Source organism: Condylura cristata, unplaced genomic scaffold (genome assembly GCF_000260355.1).
Source record: "Condylura cristata isolate star-nosed mole 26May11 unplaced genomic scaffold, ConCri1.0 scaffold00011, whole genome shotgun sequence".
Lineage (NCBI taxonomy): Eukaryota > Metazoa > Chordata > Mammalia > Eulipotyphla > Talpidae > Condylura > Condylura cristata.
In genome coordinates, this window is record NW_004567112.1 from 19521803 (window position 1) to 19543272 (window position 21470).

Genomic DNA, 21470 nt, shown 5'->3' on the forward strand with positions numbered 1-21470 from the left:
CCCGCCGCTCCTTCTGCAACCACTTTCTGCTTCCACAGAGGAGGGCGGGTGTTCTCTTCCTAGGGCAACTGTGAGATCCGGGTTCCCAGGGGGTGAAACTGCTTAAACTTGCGGGCGGGGCAAAGAGGAAGGGGGCCCCGAGCGCCGCAGACAGGGACCCCGCCGTGCAAACTGCTCTCTCGTGCTGTGGGCCTCCCACTCTGGGTCCCCTGCTTGCCCAGCAGTGGGGAGGGAGCAGCCCTGAGGGGGTGGTGGGCCCCCAAGACTGAGCTGCTGGGAGGAGCGGCAGCCGAGGTTGAAAGTGGGCACTGGCGCGTCCCCCCAGGTTGGCCTGGCCCCATCTGCAGCTCCACCCAGTCCCGTGTTCCCTCTTACAGCTGGGTGGAGGGCATGGGGAAGTCAGAAATGATACTGATGAGCTTCGCTTTTCAACAGGTATTTGGAATACAAAAAGTAGAACCTGAGGTCCAGTAAAAAGTATTTTCCTGTGAACGTGGCGTTAAAGTCAGTCATGTAGTAAGTATCCACACAAAGGTGCTGGGACCCGGCCCACCCCACTGCCTCTTTTTTGCTCACACTTTTGGTTTCTTAATGAAGTTAAAGCTTTGTATTGTTCTTGCCATTAAGCATCAAAATATGAGTGGTTCTGGAACCAGTTCAGTTTATCCTCTTACAAAATATGAGTGGTTCTGGAACCAGTTCAGTTTATCCTCTTACCCTTGCACCCCTATTTAAGAAAGCAGAGCTTGCAAGGGCATGTCCTGCCTGGTTACTGAGATTCTCCCCTAACGCTGCAGGAAGGTGGGACAGACGCTGTTCCTGGAAAGCCAAAACTCCAGCCAGGTCTGGAGAGCCTTTTGGGCTCACTCTACTGCTGTGTATCACCTCTTGCCAGGATACCCTTTCTCCCACTCACTGCAGCTGCTTTTCTTCCAGTGGTGCACCATGAGCTTCCTACAGCCCCTCACATGGCAAGCTTCCTGGGGGTGCCAGGAGAAATTTGCTGACCACAAATGTTTTGTGACCCCCATGTCCAGAGGGACCAGTGGCATAGAGGACACTTGACAGTTTGTGCCCATGGGAAGTGTACTCTGATCAGAGAGACTTTTACCCACTCAGTCCCTCCCCACCCTGTCCATTTGCAGGAACCAGCAGTATTCGGGACAAGAGCCTCAGCCTGTGCTCATGACCACCTGTTCTAAGCATTTGCAGGGCCCAGGAAGTTAAGCTGTTCTTCCATGAGTTGGTCACCAAGACTGTCTACTGCGGCCCTTTCTGAACCTCTGGCTGTCTGGAAGCTCCACTGTGCTCCTTGCCAAGGTAGATGATCCTGCCTGCCAGGGGCCGAGGGAGGCAGGCAGTGGACACACAGGCTGAGGAGCCCACTCACACCCTCCATGTCCCATCCCTGCTCCCTGCTGTCACTGTGCCTGTTCTCTCTGCCTCCCACGCATCCAGGCCAATCACAAAGACCTGTTAAATCTCTAAGCTCTGTCTCAACTAACAAGCTGGTCACATAGGGAGTCCTGACAAGTGACTATGTCCAGGCCCTGGAGATGCCTTGATCCTGTGATGAGACATGGACACTGCCCACGAGTAAGAGCAGAGCTGCCTGCTTGCCATTCTAGCACACAGACAGCCAGACCCTCTCTCTGCAGCACACAGAGGGACAGGAGAGGCCATGAGCCCCTGTTGCAGGTGTCACTGGGCTGGTCAGGCGGCCCTTACCCAAGGGTCTAGAAGATGAATGGCTTGCTGCACCCCACGAGCCCAGGCACGGAGTGGGACGCTCTGGACTAAAACGCTACCCGTTGTGAATAAGAAATCACATTTTGTGTAATTCAGAGAGAAAATGTATGGCACAGAGGGTAGGAGTGTGGGTGATGGGGGGAATTCAGGTGCAGGACACCCGTGCAGGGGGCTCGTGGGGGTGGGAAAGGTTCACGGACAGTCACGAGTCCTGCTCCTGTCAGAGCAGGAGCAACTTGTGCATGAGATTTCTGAACTGACTCCTCATGGGCTTCGAAAGTGTTGGACTGGAGAAGAAAAACCTCTCGAGGCTGCCCAGAGCGGGTCCCCAGTGCCAGACATGGCACTGACTGTCTCCCTGGAGCCTGTGTGCCTGTGCGGCTGACCAGCTGTGTCCAGACCAAGAACTGGATCCTTCCTTCCGGGTCTGATGATGTGGGGGGAGGGACAAGATAACATGGGGAAGAACCCCAGTATGGCATCAGACACCCTGATAGCGGCACCAGACCGGCCTGGGTTTGGAGCCCAGTGTCCTACTCTGTGAGTGGGAGTAGCTGCAGACCCTGCTTCATCGGGCTGTTGTGCAGCTGAGCCTCACGGAAACCGAGTCAGAAACCAAGTCGGGAGCCTCCTGTGGAGGGAGGAGCCTGGCCGCAGAGAGGGCTCCCTGGGTGTCTGCGCTGGGCTGGGCTGGGCATCCCGGTGTCTCTCACGCTGAGCTTTTGGGTGTGGGCACTGGGAGGTGACCTTGGTCTTGCTTCTCCCGGGCAGATGAAGTGCGTCTTGGTGGCTACAGAGAGCGCAGAGGTCCTCTTCTACTGGATAGACAAGGCGTTTGAAGAAAGTCTGCGACTGAAGTTTGGCCCCACAGAGCATGCAGAAGAGGTGAGGCCAGGGCAGCCAGGAGGCCGGGAGACCTGCGCTCAGCCCAGTGCCCCTGACGCCCTCTGGGCACTCTGCTGGGTGCAGTGACCTCCCCCACCACCCAGGGCTCATTGCCCTAACAGAGGGCAGGAGAGGGAGTTGGAGTTTTGATCACACAGCAGAGAAACTGTGTCATTGGGTTCTTTACGTAAAAAAATTTTAGCCTAAGTTCAAAGTTAATTTTTTAAACAGTCTAATGAAGTATAATTGACTTGTTGACTTGCTGTAAATGCCCCCGAATAACAATAGAATCAAACACACCGGTAAAAAATGAGCAAAATACGTAAACAGACACTTCATCAAGGACAGCGTAAGAATGACCGCGGTGTCCGGAGTTGCTCTCACTTCAGGAGAGACATTTCACAGACCCTTTCTTTTCTCATCCTGCATCCTCTTAACAGTATCTTTCAAAAAGCAAAGTTTTTTACCCATTTTTTTGCTTTTATGAATGATGCTGTTGGGATCGTGGATACAAATTCTTTGCCCAGGATCACAACGGGTTTGCCGTATATTTTCTTCTGAAAGTTTTATAGATACAGGTTTTATATCACGGTTAGTGATCCATTTTGGGTATTTTGTGATTAGTGTCAAGTAGGGATTAAGACATTTTTTTCTCTTGCATGTGGATGTCAGTCTAACACTTTAATATTAGTGTGCAGACGGTGGCCATTGTGACTTACACAGAGGCTAGTCTACATCATAAAGGAGAGATTTGTTCTGAAAACATTCTCCAGACTTATTCTGGGTCATGCATCTTGTTGTTGGGGCTGCTGCGAGGGGTTCTGGCATTGCTGCAGGAGGTTACGTGGCCGCCTGCCACCCCCCTCTGCCCTCACGGGCCTGGCACCTCGGATGTCCCTGTCATGCTCTTTAAGAATAAAACGATGCATGGGAGATTGTGGACATTTAAAAAGCTCTTTTACTTAAACTAGAAACTTTTATTGTTCTGAGAAGTCAGTACCTATAATTTTTAGGTTAAGCATTTTGGATGTGTATCGGTTCTTGAGCTGTCATAATTTAAATGAGGTCAATTTGGGAAGCAAACTGATAGTATTTCTCTTCCGTTTTATTGAGAACCTGGCAAAGACACAAACTGATTTTTCAGTTCCTAGATGACTAATGTTGAGGAAAAAATGTCTTTCAAGTTTTACTTTCAATGGATACAGCACTTTTTTCCTGATCCTATAAATAACATGAATTCATTGTAGGAAATTTGGAAACACAGAGAAGTAGTTTTTAAATGACCCATAATTCTACTACGCAGAGCTATTAGCTCTTTAAGGTACTTTCTTTGAGCTGTTCCTCTTTTATATACAGTTGGGGTCATACCTCACATGTAGTTTTATTTTCTGTTTTTTTATTGTCATTACATCAAAAACATTATTCCATCATGTTGAATATTCTCAAAAGCATACGTCTTAATGGAAGCATTACATTCCAGGATATATGAATAAATGCAGTGTCATTTGTTTGACCATTTCCCCAATGCTGGGCGTGTAAGTTGCTTTCAGTTTACTAAAACTACAGAGTAGGGCATGTAGGGAACACCTACATGTCTCGTCACTTCCTTAGGAGCAGTTCCGAAAAACAGAATCACCAAATCAAAGGCCCTTCAGAGACAGTGCATCGCCATCTAACTCTACCTAGTGAAACAGGAGACTGTCCCTCACACTCTCCCGACACCAGATAGCCTCATCTCCCCCACCAAGAAAAATTCTGGCTATACCTGTAGAAAAAGCTGATTTTAAAGAAGTTGCTGTAGGCAGCTTTTGTGTTAAGTAACTTACTGATACAACCTTTGTGACAGTTCAAGAGGATTGTGGCGTGTGAACAATTCGTCAGACTTTGTGGAGGATGTTCATTCACGCAGAGGAGAATGAGGACCCACGGTGTGCCTGCCCGGAGGGAACAGCAGCACGGCTGCCCTTAGGGAACTTAGAGTCTCGGGGGGAGGACACACAGTGAAGCCCGCAGCACCTGAATAAACCCTGCGAGGGAGCCGCTGCGTGGTGGCTCCCGGCGGCTGGAGGAGGCGCCCTGCAAGCTGGCATGGGGCCTCACCCACAGGACCCTGTCCCTCTCAGACTTTAAAGCTGCACATTGCCCCGGCTGGGCGCCTCGTTCTTTTTTCAGGACAGGTCTTAACTGAGATCCCTGCAGGATTCACCAGCGCAGCATCGCTCTGAATTAGGCCCAGGACCCTGTCCTTCCCTCCTTTCCATTCCCATGTTGAGAATGAGTCGGGCCCATCCCCCTGACTTTATTACATTTTTATTCACCTATATTCAATTGGTTTTGTTTGTTCCTTATATGGGAGGGAAGAGTGAGTGGGTGTGGGGAGAGCTGGTAGAAGTGTGTGTCTGCTTGTCATGGAACCAGGAAAGGCGCAGAAGAGGCACCCGGTGGGGAGGAGCCGCTGTCCACCCCCCGTCTAGAAGACTGACCTCAGCAGCGGTGGCTGAGCGTTTAGCTGCATTTTGAGATGCAGAACAGTCTCGACTGTTTCTATTTGCCCAGCAGTACATGGCATCAGAGGAATTTTCCATGTCATTGGAACACTTCAGTATTTAAGTGTCTACATTCTTCCATCGTTGAGATGTACCATTGTTTATTTAACGATTTCCCTGGTACTGGGTGTTCACATGTTTCCGCTGGCTGCTACTGGAGACTTGGCTGCAGTGACTATCTCTGCTGTTTCTTCGTCCTTTCCTCTGACCACGTGACGTTCTCTGATGAAGACTTACTGCAGCTGAGCGCATGGACGACTTCGGTACATGGGCCAGCTTCCTTAGAGCGGGCCAGCGCTCCACTAAATGCCCCAGCCATTCTGTGTACTGTGGAAATGTAGCCTAATGCCTTCCATTTCTTTCTAGGTTCATAGTCTGACCAGCACAATTAGCTAAATGACCTTTCCCACCCTCCTATGCTAGTGTCAGATGATGCAGACCCTTGGTGGGAGGGACTTGTCCTTTCTTTGTCCCTGGTGTCGGTCATAGCTCAGCTGTGTTACTGTCTACTCCAGCAGCTCCCCGCCCTGGAGGACCAGCTCAGCACCCTCCTGGCCCCGGTCATCATCTCCTCCATGACCATGCTGGAGAAGCTCTCAGACACATACACGTGCTTCTCCACAGAGAACGACAACTACCTGTATGTGCTTCACCTGGTGAGTGCAGCCCCAGGGCTCCAGGCAGTCCACAGGCCTCTCTGTTGTGTTGCTCTTTAGACTCCTTAAAAGGCAGAAACTGCACCTTATCAACCCCCGGGACCCCAGACTTCCAGGCCATCCCCAGGGACCAGGGCAGGCGACCCCTGACGGGCGCTGCCATGCCCGCAGTTCGGAGAGTGCCTGTTCATCGCCATCAATGGGGACCACACGGAGAGCGAGGCAGACCTGCGCCGGAAGCTGTGTGTGCTCAAGTTCCTGTTCGAGGTGCACTTCGGGCTGGTCACATTGGACAGCCAGCTCATCCGAAAAGAGTGAGTCCTCAGCACAGTCTTTCTGTGCCCTTTCTAAGACACCCCCCCCCCAGGCCTGGCAGTGTGCACCCAGCCCCTGTGAAGCTGTCCGTCTATACCCTGCCCTGGCTGGACCCCTGAGTCTGAGGAACGGAGCTCTCATCTAACCCCCTGGATTTACAGATGAGAAAAGCAAGGAGAGAGAATTTAAAGAACTTGCCCAGAGCCATCCAGCCTGGAATTCAGAGCTCTGCACCCCCAGTTGAGTGCTCTTTCCAGTTCCCAGTGTAGCTCATGGGGCCCTTACCAGCTTAGTCGGAGCTGGTCCTGCCTGTCTTCTCAAAGATTCAGAGTCTCCCTTCAGAAAAGGTGCATGCCCTTGTGCACACATACGACCTGTGAATGTTTGCTGAGCGGGTCAGGCCGGCAACCCCTCTCTGGGCCCACAAAGAAACCAGTGAAAGAGAATGGTGTGATCACTTACACCGAGGTGGGAAGAACCCGGGGCAGGAGCTAAGTGACATGTGGACCCAGAAAAGAGAAGTCCCTGGAGGGGACAACCTTGATCTCAAATATGGGTTGGGGAATGGCGAGATTTGAAACTGAACCTTTTGAATTGTAAAGTGGTGAGCAAGCACCCCACAAGGACATGTTATCAGATTAGCTAATGTCATTTTACACAGCCAGGACACTTAACCAAATGAGCTAACAATTGTCATTTTACAAATCATTTTGGCCCAGGCGCAGTTTCAGTGGCAGATGCTGCAGATAGCGTGTGCCTGCGACACAGACTGCATTTACTGGTGCGGCGCTTGTCACCGTTCCAGCTGACTGCAATCCTGTGTGACCCTGATTTCAGAAAAACCAGCATTTTCTCTTTACAGTGGCCTGTAGGAGTGAGGCTGTAGAAACTCAAGATGTCTTCCTGGGTCTCATGCTGGCTTCATGTCGCAGCTGTGTGTAGGACATTGAGACGTGCAGCACTTTGCTCTGGCATATGGCTCCTAGTTCCAAGCCCACCCCGCTCCTCTCCTCTGCACAGCGGGGGCATGGCCCCGGGTACTCTGGCTGTGTGCGTGAACTTGCCCAGTTCTGACAGTGATCTGGGGTGTGGGGGATGACCAGTTGTGTCACGATCTCTCCTCCTCTTCCCACCTAGGCTGCGGCCCTCAGACTTGGAGCAGCGCGTGCAGGTGTGGGAGCACTTCCAGAGCCTGCTGTGGACCTACAGCCGCCTGCGGGAGCAGGAGCAGTGTTTTGCTGTGGAGGTGACTGCTGGGTGCGGGCACCTGAGGGCCACAGAAGTTCCAGGTCAGAGAGACCATCAGCTCTGAGGTCATGTTTTGACCTTAATGAGTGAGGACACAGACTCGGAAGCTTGTACATTTAGAGAATTATGCTTTCTGGCTGCAAGGCAGATTGGCTATTCTGACGGGCCTCCCTACAATAAAACAGATAGATCAGAGAAAAAAACAGTCTAATGCAGTTTTTGGACACACAGTAAATTATGGAAATCTCTGAAGTTTATACCCATTCCTCTAAAAAACCATCTTGAACTGAAACTAGAATGGAAAACATGATAAATAAGCAGGATGCAGTATGAGCTCGATTGCCAGAGTGCAGGGGATGACGCCACACCAGCAGGAAGCTGAGCCTCAGGCCAGCAGCAGCACGAGGGAGCTGAGGCATCAGGGAGGCCCTGGTCAGGAGCACTGGCTGCCGCCCTGTGTCTGCACACATGAGCTCTCAGTCTGATGTTCTCACACTCGGGTGTGCGTCGGACCCAGTGGACGGCTGAGTAGATGCAGCTGGCTGGGCTTCACCCTCGGTTTCTCATTCATTTGGGGAGAGAGATTTGGAACTGAAGATACTGCATTTCTAACAAGTTTCTTGGTGGTTATACTGGTCATGAGCTCCAGTTCTGGGAAGGAATTAAGAGCAAACAAATACAAGCTCACAAGTTAAGTTCAGGTGCACAAGAAAGTAAGCTACCATGAGTGATCAGGGGAGTCAGTCACCAACCTACCTAGATCCCAAGGAGAAAGATATATTGGCATTGTTAGGTATAAAATACAAAACAATTATGAAATATTTAAAGATACAAAGTCTAGAGTCTCACACACAATAACAAGAGACATGACCAGGCATATTTGAAAAAGGCACCATCTAGATATTTTAGAAATACATAATAGTTAAAATGAGAAACTCAAGGGATGGGTAAGATGGTATTGGAGACATAGTTAAAAAGGGAATGAGTGAACTGGAAAATAGATCTGAAGGAATTAATTTTCACACCCCCACTTATTCCCTGTCAGTAAATGTTCAGTACCCACTATGAGCTGAGAGGTATGCCAGGCCCTAGAAATACAGAGGTGACCGTAGACAGCACTGCCGTGGAGGGGAATCAGCCCACTAAAACACACAGTTAAACTTCCTGGGTGCTGTCATGTTGGGTTTCTAATCAGAGTCCGAGGTTGGCACAAGGGATGCAGTGGTCACTCTTTCTGGGTCAACAGGAAAGACTTCTTGTAGGAAGTGATCTAACACAATCAAGATAAAATCCAGGCGCCAGCCCTGTACCAATGCTGTCTTGCCAGCCCAGCTTCCTCATGCCTCTCGTCCGCACTTGCTGCACTGGCCACCTGGGGCTTCTCATTTTGGCAGTGTATTATGTCTAGCTCTGGTCAGTGTGCTATGCTGGACACTGGATTTTATTGATTTAGTACAAAAAAGGAATGTCAACTATTCCACTAATAATGCTTTTGTATTGTGTTAAAATCATGTTTTATATCTATTGGGTAAAATAAATTGTCAAAATTCAATTTTACTTTTACTTTTTAATGTGATTAGTAGAAAATCTTATGTTATGCACAGGCTTACTTTGTATTTCAGCTGGACAGCGCTGCTCCACCACCACAGGGCCTTTGCATATGCTCTGTCCTCAACTGGCAGCAGGCTCCTCCTCCCTCTTTCTCTGGCAGGCTTTCTTGCTCTTCAGATATCAGTTTATTTTTTTAAAGATTTATTTATTTATGCATACAGAACGGGGGTACAGGCCAGAGGTGCAGGGGCAGTGAGAGGGTTTAACAGAGACAGAGTGGGGAGCAGAACAGGCAGATCGGTGAAGTACACTGATAAGGGGAGCAGCAGGCGGGTCAGGAGAGGTCTGCTGTGCCATGTGGGTCAGCTCCTTGGCCAGGGTGGAACTCGTGCTGAAGCGGCTGTGGCCAGCCTGGTAGTGCTGTGCTTTAACCCATTGTACCATCAGGGAGGGCCCTTGACTACCCTACCCAGGTAGGTCTCTGCTCTGTGTTCTAGCTCAGTACCATGTATTTCCTACTCAGCACTGATTTTATCTGTTCCATGGCATCTCTATCTCATGGTCTACTGTACAGTGACCAGGCTGTAGACCCCAGGAAGGCAAGGGCCGTGCTAGGCTGGGTCTCCCTGTTCCCAAGTATCAGGCGTGTAGAATTTGTTCAGCTTGGACTTTGTGCTCATCAGCCAGAGCAAGTGGTGGTCACTAACAAGCCTTCCTCTCCTGCCCACCATGGCCAGGCTGTGGAGCGACTTCTTCACCCCCAGCTCTGTGAGCTGTGCATCGAGGCGCTGGAGCGGTGCGTCGTGCAGGCCGTCAACTCCAGCCCTAGGCGGGCGGGCGAGGAGGCCCTGCACGCCTTCCTGCTCGTGCACTCCAAGCTGCTGGCCTTCTACTCCAGGTGAGCCGAGACCACCTGGGCCCCGCTGTCACCCACTCTCATTCCCTTCACCTCCCCAGCCAGCAAACCTTTGAGGCCCATCTCTTCCATGAAACCTCAGATTTTTCCCTCTCACTCCCTTCTCTGAATTATTTCTTCCTGGAACACAACAGAGTCTGAATTTAGAACTTCTTGATATGCTGTTACTGGTCCCTGGTGGTTTCCCCATCCACAATTTCTTTTTCTAGCACAACCAAATTTTATTTTAAAAATTGAAAGAGTCAGTTAATTTTATGTATCCCTTAACCTTCTGCAGAGAGAACTGAGTCAAGAAAAGCGTGACAAAAAAGCATTACATTGTTTCCTGGGGGACCAAAATGAAGTTGGTTGGCTCTCCTTGAGAGCAGGGACCACGCTCTGCACCCCAGAGGGCAGAGGGCCAGGTAGCCTGCCCCACAGCGCAGCCAGGAGAGGCCCGGTCCTCGTCTCCGCCACCTGCAGGCTGATGGACACTCTCTCCCATCCACAGCCACAGCGCCAGTGCCCTGCGCCCAGCTGACCTTCTCACCCTTGTGCTCCTGGTGCAGGACCTCTACCCCAGCAAGACCGTGCCGGACGACGAAGACACACAGGTCTGGGCTCCGGGGGGCAGCGGCCGTCCGATAGAGGGTAATGGGCGGGCTGCTTGGTGCAGCGTGGTTTCCTGGTGACAGACCTGGACAGATTTGCTTCCTGCTGCTTTCAGGTGTAAGGGGATTCTAGAATGCCTGTGTTTAGTACAGTACAGATTTTTTTTAATCAGCCACAGCTTTCGCCTTTTAGTTATGTGAGCCTGGCAAATACCTCCTAGTCTCTAATTCCTTGTCTGTGCAACGGACCCCCAAAGCAGCACCTCTCAGGGCTGTGATGAGGAATAAAAGAGACAGTTTACCTGGAAATCCCAGCACTGCCTAGGTGCGTGAACACTCAGGACTGGCCGCCACTGTGGCTGGCATGGAAGCTGGTGTTGGACTCTTCGGGAACTACATTGGCTCTGGAGAAAGTCTGGACCACCTATAATGGGAACATCCCAGGAAACGAGGAGGCGCTCCTGGCTGTGCTGTGGGGCAGGCAGCCTGGCCCTCTGCCCTCTGGTGGAGGTGGAGGCCAGTGGGAGCTGCCAGACGCGCTCTGACCCGCTCTGTTGCAGGTTTCCTCGCCCAGGCTCCGGAGCAGCCGGAACATCCCCGTGCAGCAGGCCTGGAGCGCCTGTTCCAGGGCCCCGACCGGCAGGAGCTCTGCAGGGAGCAGGTGTGCTGGCGCCGAGGGCAGAGGCAGGGCCTGCTGGGACAGCGGCATCGAGCCCTCCCCCTCCTCCCAGGACACAGACAGCGTCTCCCTCCCTGAGGAGTACTTCACGCCCGCTACTTCCCCAGGGGGCTGTTCAGGTGAGACCGAGGGGGAACAGGCGGCACATGCCAGTTGGGGCGCCTCTCCGGAGCTCAGTGGACCCCCCACTCCTAGTAAGGCACAGACCCCAAATTCCTATAGCATAAGATTCAGTCTCCCACTCTCCCTCTGTCTATCCTTGGATTAAGAATCAGATGATTCCTAAAGCATCTCACGACAAGTTGATTTCCCTTTAAAATTCATCACTTCTGTGTGTATTCACTGCCTTCTCTTTTTCGTAGTTAATCGGTAATTAAAATTAAGTAATAATCACTTGAATTCAAGTACAGCGATTTAAAACCTAAGTCTTCAGCCTCTATATTTCATGCTTTACCTGTTTTTCCAACATTTAGGCAAGCAATAAAAAGAAACAAAGTGTTCAAAAAGAAAAAGCAGCTTGCTTAGTTAGCGGAAGCCCCAGCCCAGGCGGCTGTATCCCTGGGAGGGCACCACTTTTCTCCCTGAAGTCCTTGGGGAGAGCGTGGCTCAGCTCCTCCGATGGAAGAAAGAAGCCTGGGCTCAGGAGGAGAGGCCTCTCAGGAACTGAGTTTTGAAAGGTGTTTACTGTAATTGGCTTAGAAATCCAGGTTCTCAGTCCCGGCGACATGCTTAAGCCTGGATGGTACCCACCAGGCCCAGCAATCAGTATCCGCAGGTGGGGCCCAGGTGCGACCGCTTTAGAAACTTCCCTGGTGGTCCCAAGTGGGAACCACAAAAGCAGGGGTGTAAGGGAGAGCAGTGGCTTTGCTGGCTGCGCAGGGGCTCTCGCCGGGACCGCTGAGACCCTGCAGCCGGCCTGTGCTGTCAGTGCGGCCTTGCCCGGTCTGGGCTGTGGCCGGGACGCCGGGGTTTTCGAAGGTCCATGTGCAGCCACAGGTGGAAGCCACTGGGTTCGATAGTCTCAGTTTGCGTCCTTTAGTGGACTGCGAGGTGGCCGCTCCCAGAGATCACGCAGCACGTCTAGGTTCACGTGCACTGCGCGTCTCGGGCGGGGCACAGCGGTCCCCAAGCCCGCACACACCGAGTCGCTCCACTGTGGGATCCCGCTGACGCTCGTCTCTGTCTCCTTGCCACTCCTTCCGCCATCCATCGGTCTCCTCCTCGTCCCTTTCTCTCGGTGATTGGCTTTTCATGCCTCCGAGCTGTAAATAACACCATTCCTCAGTTTGTGCAGCTCATAGCTTACAAATGGCTTGAGTTGCTTTCATCCATTTGTAAATCAGGTGGTTGAAACACAGAAACAGACATCCCCCAAGTGACAGTTATTTGTGTTGAAATATGAGGAAACACTGTCAGGACAGACACAGAATATTTCAAATATGGAAATTTGGCTTCAGTAGGATTTTGTGAGTTGTGCCAGGAGAGGCAATCGCGCTCAATTTCCAGCGTGTAGCAGGCGCTCAGTAAAGTTTGCTGATTGACTGAATGACGGGGAGCTGGTGTATACCGGCTCCCAGTGGAGAGGCCCCCCTGCAGTCAGGCCCGAAGGACTAGCAGGGCTTGCCAGCTCGGGGGGTTCCCTTCTGCAGACCTTTGTTGCGTTAGCCTGGCAGCAGCTTGCCCTGCGTGTCCAGCCAGACTTGCGATGAGAAGGGGCGTGCTGGTGCAGGCCTCACTGCGCGCCTGGTCCTGCTAGGTGCGGTCACCTGCTGGGCTGGGCCATCTCTGCTCACCCCTTGAGACGTACAGACAAAATACTAGTTCGTCACATCTCCCCATTATTGATGTTACTTACTTCCGAATGTCTGCAGGTAGCATCGTCTGGCTAGAAGAGGGCACCCCACCCACTGATGCTCCCCACATCCAAGTGAGTTTCTTCTGGGGAACAGGGGTTCTGCCAGGGTACAAGCTGATGGAGATGTTGCCGTGAACATTGGGCTACAGGTTTCTCCTCCGTACCTCGCCAGCCCCAGCCCAGCCTGGCTGGGGCAGGGAACAGCGCTCAGTTCAGAGGGGGGGGGGGCAGTCAGCAAAGGGTGCCTTCCCCACCCCCACCCCCACCCTCCCAGGCGCTGGGCCTCAACTCCTGAGCGGTCCCAGTGGTTAAATGAGAAAGTAAATATGTTCCTTGTAGAAAAATTAGGTAAGTATGGAAAAGGGAAATGTGCTTTCCGCCCCACCCCCAGAGGGTAACTGTGACATGCTTGAGTCTTTCCTCTAGTCTTCCCTTTGATTTTGTACGCTTATTTGCGTGCGTGTTATTTTCAGTTTCCCAAATTTGAATGCTGACGTCCTCCATCGTGCTGCTCTGCCAAGCATTTCCATGCACTGAGCTCTCTCCAAGAGTGCTCTCGGTGGAGGCTGATTTGCGTTGCTGTGCTTTATTTCCCCAGACCCCCAGAACAGCTACACCTCTCTCTGGCCTTGTTGCTTTCCCCCATTATCTTAGGCCCCGAGCGACTCCTCACAGACACATTCCTGGGGTCTTGGTACCCGCAGCTCCCGGGAATTCCCGCGCCCTCTGCCCCTGTCGCAGCCCCTGTGTGTGAGGCCGAGTCCGCTGTGCTGGTCACGTCACACCTCGGCATCCCCCGGAGGTGGCCCTCAGGAGGCCCTTCTGCTCCGGGACCGAGGGAGGGCGCCCGCCCTTGCTGCCTGTGTCTCCTGCCTTTTTCAGCGTTTTCACCACCCACCGCCTCTGCCCACGGCCTGCAGGCAGGAAAGCGGAGCAGCCGCTGAGCGAGACCCCAGTGGCAGCACCGCCAGGGCAGCCTCCACAGTGTGGGCGTCAGCACCTGGGGTCTCCTGGCGCTGAAAGAGTTTATCTCCCATGGCTCACAGGGAGCATGGTGATGGGTGCCCCTGGGTGGATCCAGCGCAGGGAGGCGGTCAGAGGCTCCTCTCCAGCCCCCTCCCACGGCCAGCTCCTTCCCCCCAGGTCGCCGAGGACTCCCTGCAGACACTGATGCCTTGTGCCCCAGCACCTTCCAGCCCCCGGAGGATCTTCCTGGATGCCACTGTGAAGGACAGCTACTGCCCTCTGGTGCCCCACACCTTGTACTGCTGGCCCTTGTGGCCAGGCATCAACATGGTGCTCCTGACCAAGGTAGGTGGGCCGGGGCACCGGGTGCCTTCCCCACAGGGCCACCTCCACTCTGCCCCGCCCTTCTCCCCTTAGAGCCCCAGCACGCCCCTGGCCCTGATGCTGTACCAGCTGCTGGACGGGTTTTCCCTCCTGGAGAAGAAGCTCAAGGAGGGGCAGGAGGCCGGGAGCTCCCTGCGGTCCCACCCACTCGTGGGCGACCTGCGTCAGAGGATGGACAAGTTTGTCAAGAATCGAAATGGGCGGGAGATTCAGGTGAGACCTGGGTCCCAGGGGCCCCCAGAGAGGAGTCAGGGCTCGGGGGCGCAGCCCTACTCTGCCAGGGTTGTGATTCCGTGCCCCCATTTTGGAATGACAGCAGCTGCCCATGGAGCACTTGACATTTCAGAGCATTTGTAGGTGAACTTGGCAGAGCACGAATTATAGTTCCCACTTTATAGAGCAGGAAACTAGGCTTAGCTCTTGACTGTGCCAAGACGACTCAGCTGGTGAGGCAGAGCCTGACTTGGAGGGGCTGGGAGGGGCGACAGACAGTGCAGGCGGCGGAGACAGTCGGGCACCTGGAAGACCCTTGGGTGGGTTGTGTCACCTGAGATTAAGCCACCGGCAGGGTTCAGGGCTGTTTGAGGAGCTGAGATTAGTGGTGGCTGGCGCGTGTGTTGGCCTGAAAATCGCTGGAGGGGGCAGAGCAAGCGGCTGAACCCCAGACCCAGACAAACGCTGTTCTCGAAGCCTTGTGACGAGTCCACTGAGAGTGCAGGTGTCCTCCTTGGGGAGCTCCGCTGGGCCCTCCTCACACCCAGGGCCCGCCCGTGTGTCCCCCACAGCCCGCGAGAGGCTCACGGTCACAGTAGCCCTGGCCTCCCCGTCTGCGCCTGGCGGGCGGCGCGCTCTGTCCGTAACAGCAGAAATTGCTCTTTCCCTGTGCCTGCTGAGTGAGTGGGCGGCAGCGGAGAGCGGGCCCCGCCGGAGTCCAGCTCTGGCTGCACGCAGGCGATACGTGCTGAGCCTAAGGGCTGGACCCCGCAGCCGGAGCACCCTCGCAGACCCAGTGTCTGACAGTCTCCGGGGCCTGACTGTGGAGCACTGCCGGGAGCCCACCTGTCCCTTGTCCTCTTAGAGCGCCTGGCTGGAGTTCAAGACCAAGGCCCTCTCCAGAAGTGAACCAGGATCTTCCTGGGAGTAAGTGGTGCGCTCTGAGGACAAGGGGGTGTGTCTGGGACAGGGGTTCTGTTGCCCAAAGAGAGCAAGTTTCCTCCAGGCTAAGAGGGAGAAAATGCTATGGAAGGTGCTGATGAGCTCAGAGGGGGTCAGGGAGAGCCCAGCCCAGCCCAGCCCGCGGGGCACCGGAGAGAGAATGGGAAGAGAAGGACCTGAATTCCAGCCCAGCCTCGCCACTGACTCCCTGTGACCTCGAGAAGTCGCTCCCCCTCATAATAAATAAATGGGAGGTTGCAGCAGAGTCCTTGGCAAGGTTTCACCCCAGTATGTGTAACGTGGGGTTGGGGACCTGGGGAGCCCTTCCCATCTTGACAAGGGCAGCCGAGTGCTGACAGCCCTCTGAGGGCAGGAAGACGCCCTGTCCCGGGCCCTTCCCGCGGTGGCCATGACACTGTCACCTCTGGGTGCCCAGGCTGCTCCAGGCGTGCAGGAAGGTGAAGCGGCAGCTCTGCTCCATCTACCGCCTCAGCTTCCTGCTCACAGCTCCAGGCCAGGGCGGCCCCCAGCTGCCGCAGCCCCTGCAGGACCAGGTCCAGACGCTCATGCAGTAAGTGCAGCCCTGGTCCCCCGTCCCCAGAGGGCCGGTCCGGGGCACACCTCACCGCACCCCTCCTTCCTTGGCAGAGAGAAGCTGAGGGACTGGAAGGACTTTCTGCTGGTGAAGAGTAGGAGGAACATCACCATGGTGTCATATCCTGAAGCCTGGGCCCCTGAGCCTGCTGGTCTCACGCAGCTCCTTTGCGCTCAAGGAAAGTCGGGTCCCGGTGGCTTGTCTGTAGGCGTGCTGCAGGCCGCGTTTTTAGAACGCGGTGCCCACGGCCACCTGTGAAGCCTTAGAGCTGGTTTAGGGATATGCCATCCAGCGCCCAAGGGGAGGTGCAGGCTTATCCTGTTAAAAGCCATGTCTGAGGCTTAATTGACACCGCTGTTACGGACCATTAATGTTACCCAACCCCGCCCTGCCCCAGAACTTTACATGAATAGCTGTTCCTTTATTAATATCTCCCAGAGCTCGGGGTCATCTTCAGTGTACAGGTTAGAGAGATGTCAGAGCCACCAGCCACCACCCCTCTGTGGTGTCCCCATCTCAAATGGGAGCCTTCCGTGGGGCCCGCTTGGTGAGGTAGAGATGAGCCATCACGGCGAGGTGCACGGGTGCCGGGCTCGGCAGTCCCTTAACCGCGTAGCTCTGCTCACACCAGCCTCATCGCCTGAATGGGCTGAACTCATCCCGCATGAGCATGATAGAACGTGGACTTACCAAGCTCCCGCTGGTTAAATGTGTCACACAGCCATGTACTTACATCTGTGAATTTCTATGGATTGGGGGTGTCAGAGGTAAAAGATCAGAGAAAAGGGGTCCTAGGGTGCTGGTTGTAACAGAAGGCTGGGCGGGGGCAGGCGTGGCAGGCCAAGCCTCCGACTCCCCTGCGGGGCAGAGCTGGGCGCCAGGGGGAGGACAGACTAGTCTCGCCCTGGTTCCTGGCTGTCCCTTCACCTTGACTCCAGCCCTCACCTACCTCGAAGACTTCCCTGGCTTGGTGCACTTCATCTACGTGGACCGCACGAGCGGCCAGATGGTGGCCCCTTCCCTCAGCAGCAGTGAAAGGACCTCCTCTGAGCTGGGCAAGGGGCCCCTGGCCAACTTCGTCAAAAGCAAGGTAACCTCTGCTGGGCCTAAAACCATGCCTGGCCTAACACCGTGCTTTAGCCTGACACCGTGCCTGAGCCTAACTCCGTGCCTGGGCCTAACACCGTGCCTGGCCTGATGCCGTGCTGGGCCTAACAACACGCCTTGCCAAACACCGTGCCTGGGCCTAACACCGTGCCTGGCCTGATGCCGTGCTGGGCCTAACAACACGCCTTGCCAAACACCGTGCCTGGGCCTAACACCGTGCCTGGCCTAACACCATGCCTAGGCCTAACGCTGTGCCTGGCCTAAATACGTATTGGCATGTGTTGAATTAACAGCAATGGAAAGAAGAAACTCAAGTTTAACCAATTTGGGTATCAGAATTTAGAAGTAGATGTTTTCTACCAAGAAAACATTCTCTGGGAGTTCTTCTGTTCTTGTTAACTGACTCTTAACTCACATGCGGGTGTAGAGGTGTATTTGTAGCCAGCATATATGATAGGTATAGATTATAATATATATAGGATATACATAGCATAGTGTCTAATGTACACATGAGACTGAACGTGTTACTGTATTAATAAAGCATATACTATAGTATATACATAAAACATATATACACATAAATAATACATATACTGTATCAGTATATACTATAGTATAGTATACGTGTGTGCGTGTGTGTGCGTGTGTGTGAATTTTGTGTAAGTCTGTCAGGACGGCTGAAGTAAGCCAGTGGCAGAGCCCGTTGGAGACAGCCCTGCCTCGCACAGCTGTGCGTTCGGGGTGCCCCTCGTCTAGCTTGTCTCCTCATCTGCAGTGGGGGCTAGCAGTAGTCACACGTCTGTGCAGGAGCATAGTGATGCCCCAGAGTGAGTAGCGCTCCGCCTGTGCAATAGGCAGCACCTGGCGCCAGTCTCAGACCTCGCTGGCTCCGTCCGCCTCTTCGTCTTCATCCCCCTTTGCCACCGCGGTGGGATCATCTGGGCACACGGGTCTTCTCGTTTGTTTCTCTGTGCAGCTGTGTGAGGTTGAGATCACTCTGTATCCGCTCGCCACATTCGCTTCCCTTTATATCTAATGCATCTCCTCGTGTCATTAATTCTTCATCAGCGTGATTTTTAACGGCTCACAGCACTCCATCATGTGAACGTAACATAATTTACTTCACCATTTCCCAGTGCTGAGTATTTAGATTGTTTTTAGGCATTTGCTGTTATAAATAATTCCACAGCACACACCTTTGTGCATACATCTTTGTCTCTATCTCTGATTATTTTCACAATATGGATTCCCAGAAATGGAATTACTAAGTCAGGTGGGAGGGAAGTTTTTAAGGTTATTGATAACATGTTGTCAAATTGTGCTCCTGAAAAACACCGCAAGTCCATGTATTTTGTTTGCAGATTTAAGTAAACATTACACTGGTCAGGTGGAGTCACATGAGGCTTCCAGCGCTTCTTGGTGCGAGTGTGCATGGACCCCTGCCCCCCGGGAGCCCGGGAGCCAGGCTTCCCCCCAAGCGGTTCATAGGGAGTCCCTGAATTAGGCAAGAGAACACGAGGGAGGGGGTCTCAGCCCTTGTGTTCCCATGAGACCTGCGGCGACCCCTAGTGTGGATGCCCACCCCCCACCCCCCAGCAGAGGTGTGCTGGCTCCGGGCTCTGGGCACGCCCACACCCTCTCCAGCACCTTTCTGGTCAGTGGGTCTGCCTCAGCTGGGCCCTCCTGGTCTGTTGGTGACCGTCGGCAGCAGGGGGGGCTCCAGTGACCACACCCTCATCTCCTAGAGGGTTGATTGACAGCGTCCCTGGCTATTTTCGGGCCAAGGTGACCAGCTCACTGCTTTATGTCTTGTGCGTATACTAAGGTATATAAAGTGCTGTGTGTCTGTTATCATCACCTAGAGACTAGTCTGTCCGTCCATGCTTCCGAGAAGGATGTGCATTGAGCTCCTACACTGAGTGGAGTCTGCCTGGTGCTGGGGAAGGAGGTGGGGTGGGGACGACTGGCTTCAAGGAGCGCCTTCCCCGACGCCCAGAGGCGAGAACCTGGGCTGTGGCCCTGCCCTGGGGCGAGGGCGGCCTGGCCGCCTTCTGATTGCTGTACGCCCTGCCCTAGGTCTGGTCTCTGATCCGGCTGGCGCGCAGGTATCTGCAGAAGGGCTACACCTCACTGCTCTTCCGAGACGGGGACTTCTACTGCTCCTACTTCCTGTGGTTCGAGAACGAGCAGGTGCGTACGGCTGGCCCCAGCTGTCCTGTCCGCACGCCCTTCTGTTGCTCCCCCTCTTCTCTCTGCTCAGCTGTCCACTCTGTCTCTGCACCCCTCCCAGCCTGGCGGGGCTGACAGTAAAGCCCAGCCTGTGGGGACCCAGAACTCCGAGGTCCTGTTGTCACACAGGCTCTGACCCCCTGCACTCAGCTGTTTGAAAAACTCTGGCCCCGGTCAGGGTGGTGCCCAGATAACGCGTGAGCAGGTGGGCCTGTGCCCGGGGCCCACATCACCTGTCCCCTCGTGCCTCCCCAGCACCCACAGCTGCCCTTAGGAAGCGGGGTGCATGTCATCCCCTTGCGGAGGCAGAAAAAGCAGAGCCCAAAGCTACCGCTGGTGTGGGAGGTGGCGCCTGGCCTGGGCACGGCCCAAAGCTACCGCTGGTGTGGGAGGTGGCGCCTGGCCTGGGCACGGCCCAAAGCTACCGCTGGTGTGGGAGGTGGCGCCTGGCCTGGGCACGGCCCAAAGCTACCGCTGGTGTGGGAGGTGGCGCCTGGCCTGGGCACGGCCCAAAGCTACCGCTGGTGTGGGAGGTGGCGCCTGGCCTGGGCTCGTGCCCAGCTCCGAGCACGGCGCCCGGCACTGTGTGTGCACCTCTGGCGTCACTGGGCGCTGACTGAAGTAGGACGATGCGTTCTTCCCATCTCACCTGAGCCGGGTCTTGAACCAGTGCCTGCACTCAGGTTCTGCCCACCCACACCCGCCACCTCCCCCCACCCCCACTCTGTCACCACCCATCTCCTTCCTTAGGGGCATAAGCTCCAGATCATCGAGGTGCCTGTCCTCTCCGATGACTCGGTTCCGGTCGGCATCCTGGGCGGGGACTACTACAGGTGACGCTGGGTAGAAGGCTGTCGGGAGCCGTGGGTGTGGATGCAGGGTCTGAAGTGCCAGCTCCCCTCAGAAATGCAGCCCAGAGATAAACACCCTCTGTCAGAGCTCCTCACAGCTCCCCCTGTGCCCACGCGGGGGAGCACCTGGGGCTGCTCTTCCGCTTGGCAGGTGCCGGGCTCCTGTCCGCTTTGCAGGCAGGTGTCTGCAGAGCCCGGGGAGAGCCGCCTGCTGCACCGCCACCGCCCTTAGCCCCCGCCCCCGGGTGAGAGCCCTCGGGCAGGGCCGTGGCGGCCGAGGACTGAGTCCGGTGAGGTCAGGCCAGGGGGACAAGCCCTCACTGTTGGGGTGCCAGTGCCTCGTGAGGTGACCAGAGAAGGCCGTGACTCTGAGTCCTGTCCCTTGTTCCCCCAGGAAGCTCCTGCGCCACTACAGCAAGAGCCACCCGACCGAGACCGTGAAGTGCCACGAGCTGCTGGCCGTCCACCTGTCAGTGGTCCCCACGGACGTGCTCGTGCAGCAGGCGGGGGAGCTGGCCCAGCGCCTGTGGGAGGCCTCGCGTGTGCCCTTGACTTAGGCAGTCTGTGCCCCTGGTTCTCCAGAACCACCCTGCCTGCCAGCGTCCCCACAGCCAGCGCCGCCCCCAGCCCTGCCGGCCACTTGCGGCCGGAACGGGCCTGCAGCTCCACCTGCTAGCCTCTGCGCTGGCAGCGAGCCTCAGTCCTGCCCTCCGGAGGACAGGGAGGTCAGGGCCTCCCTCGGTGTACTGTGGGCTCAGCCCCCTTTCAGAGCTGCAGCTATTGCCCCCCAGTCGGGAGGAGGAAGTCCCCGGGGCCTGCCTGCTGTGCTCCAAGCGGAACACGAGCTCCCTCAAGGCTTTTCCCTCCCCACATTAAACTTGCGCTATTGCCTGCATTTGGATTCCTCCTGTGGCTCTGAGTACATTTTCTCAGCTCCAAACCAGTTCCGTTGCTGAGCAAAGCACCCACCTCGCGGGGCGGGGGTGAGGGCCTCAGACACCTGGCGAGGCTCACTGGGGGCGGCTGTGCTGCTCGCTACCACCCAGCCAGACACACCTGGGCCCTGGGCCTTCCTGCTGCGGTCAGCCCCTGCGGAGTCCTGGCCTCCCACGGCTCCTGACCAAGCCCCCGAGGGCCACTGGACCCAGTGGGCCCCCAGCTCCAAGGCAAGGTCTCAGAAGCTTCCCCGTGGC

The 21470-nt window shown here is 54.9% G+C and overlaps 1 protein-coding gene across 3 annotated transcripts in view; it reads left to right on the forward strand.

Annotated features, from left to right (window-relative positions):
• Positions 1-21171, forward strand: part of HPS1 (Hermansky-Pudlak syndrome 1) — a 21960-nt gene extending 789 nt beyond the window's left edge. Inside the window, exons 1-20 of one of the 3 annotated variants that reach the window (XM_012723883.1) lie at positions 1-70; positions 436-516; positions 1146-1320; positions 2521-2634; positions 5696-5836; positions 6008-6150; positions 7289-7397; positions 9688-9848; positions 10357-10459; positions 11017-11254; positions 13007-13062; positions 14134-14301; positions 14374-14553; positions 15419-15480; positions 15932-16066; positions 16144-16209; positions 17036-17180; positions 19274-19387; positions 20177-20259; positions 20672-21171. In XM_012723883.1, coding sequence (XP_012579337.1) covers positions 2521-2634; positions 5696-5836; positions 6008-6150; positions 7289-7397; positions 9688-9848; positions 10357-10459; positions 11017-11254; positions 13007-13062; positions 14134-14301; positions 14374-14553; positions 15419-15480; positions 15932-16066; positions 16144-16209; positions 17036-17180; positions 19274-19387; positions 20177-20259; positions 20672-20834 — 2181 coding nt within the window. In that variant the 5' untranslated portion in view covers positions 1-70; positions 436-516; positions 1146-1320 and the 3' untranslated portion in view covers positions 20835-21171. The remainder of the gene's footprint in view (positions 71-435; positions 517-1145; positions 1321-2520; positions 2635-5695; positions 5837-6007; positions 6151-7288; positions 7398-9687; positions 9849-10356; positions 10460-11016; positions 11255-13006; positions 13063-14133; positions 14302-14373; positions 14554-15418; positions 15481-15931; positions 16067-16143; positions 16210-17035; positions 17181-19273; positions 19388-20176; positions 20260-20671) is intronic. The other 2 variants (XM_012723880.1, XM_012723882.1) reach the window with 2 other exon arrangements.
• The last annotated feature ends 299 nt before the right edge of the window (positions 21172-21470 follow it).